This window comes from Arachis ipaensis, chromosome B01 (genome assembly GCF_000816755.2).
Source record: "Arachis ipaensis cultivar K30076 chromosome B01, Araip1.1, whole genome shotgun sequence".
NCBI lineage: Eukaryota > Viridiplantae > Streptophyta > Magnoliopsida > Fabales > Fabaceae > Arachis > Arachis ipaensis.
Window position 1 is genome coordinate 2,283,083 of NC_029785.2, and position 581 is coordinate 2,283,663.

The 581-nt window shown below is 29.3% G+C and overlaps 1 protein-coding gene across 1 annotated transcript in view; it reads right to left on the reverse strand.

Annotated features, from left to right (window-relative positions):
* The window catches only part of LOC107636315 (60S ribosomal protein L10), a 2,623-nt gene that overhangs the window by 373 nt on the left and 1,669 nt on the right, over positions 1-581 (reverse strand). Inside the window, exon 4 of the mRNA XM_016339864.2 lies at positions 197-353. Within this exon, the coding sequence (XP_016195350.1) occupies positions 197-353 (157 nt within the window). The remainder of the gene's footprint in view (positions 1-196; positions 354-581) is intronic.

Genomic DNA, 581 nt, shown 5'->3' on the forward strand with positions numbered 1-581 from the left:
AAATAACAACTATGTTAGGTGTACATCAAAATCAGTCACCAGTATAGAATACACATTAAAATATAAAATACATATTAAAAATAAGTTAAATTACATATATGTTTATACATAAATACTTGGTGACTGATTTTGATGATTAATTTTGGAGTGCAAATAACATTTTTGTAGTTTATAATTTATCAGGGTGGAAACGAACCTTGGCATTGACACCATCAGGCACAATTCTGTTCTCAGACTTTAACTTCAAATACTCTGTTCGGTTGAACTTTGTAAATCCCCTGAAAATTGAAAAAGAATTACTAAGCAAGCAAGCATTTCCAATAAATACAAAGGGTAAAAAATGAGCATACACACTGAAAAATAGAAACCCCATGTTCTTCCAGTTGGAAAAACTTGATCATCCATCATTAGCATTTTTCTTTGCATAACTTGTTCAAATAACCAATTTGACATGTAGCAAATTTAACAATTCTTGAAGTGATACAAATTATGAAGACACATAAACTCACAACAAAATCTAGTATTAGCAATAACAAGGCTAGTAATTTGTATAGAATCAAAATTGCAAGAATAGCAACGAA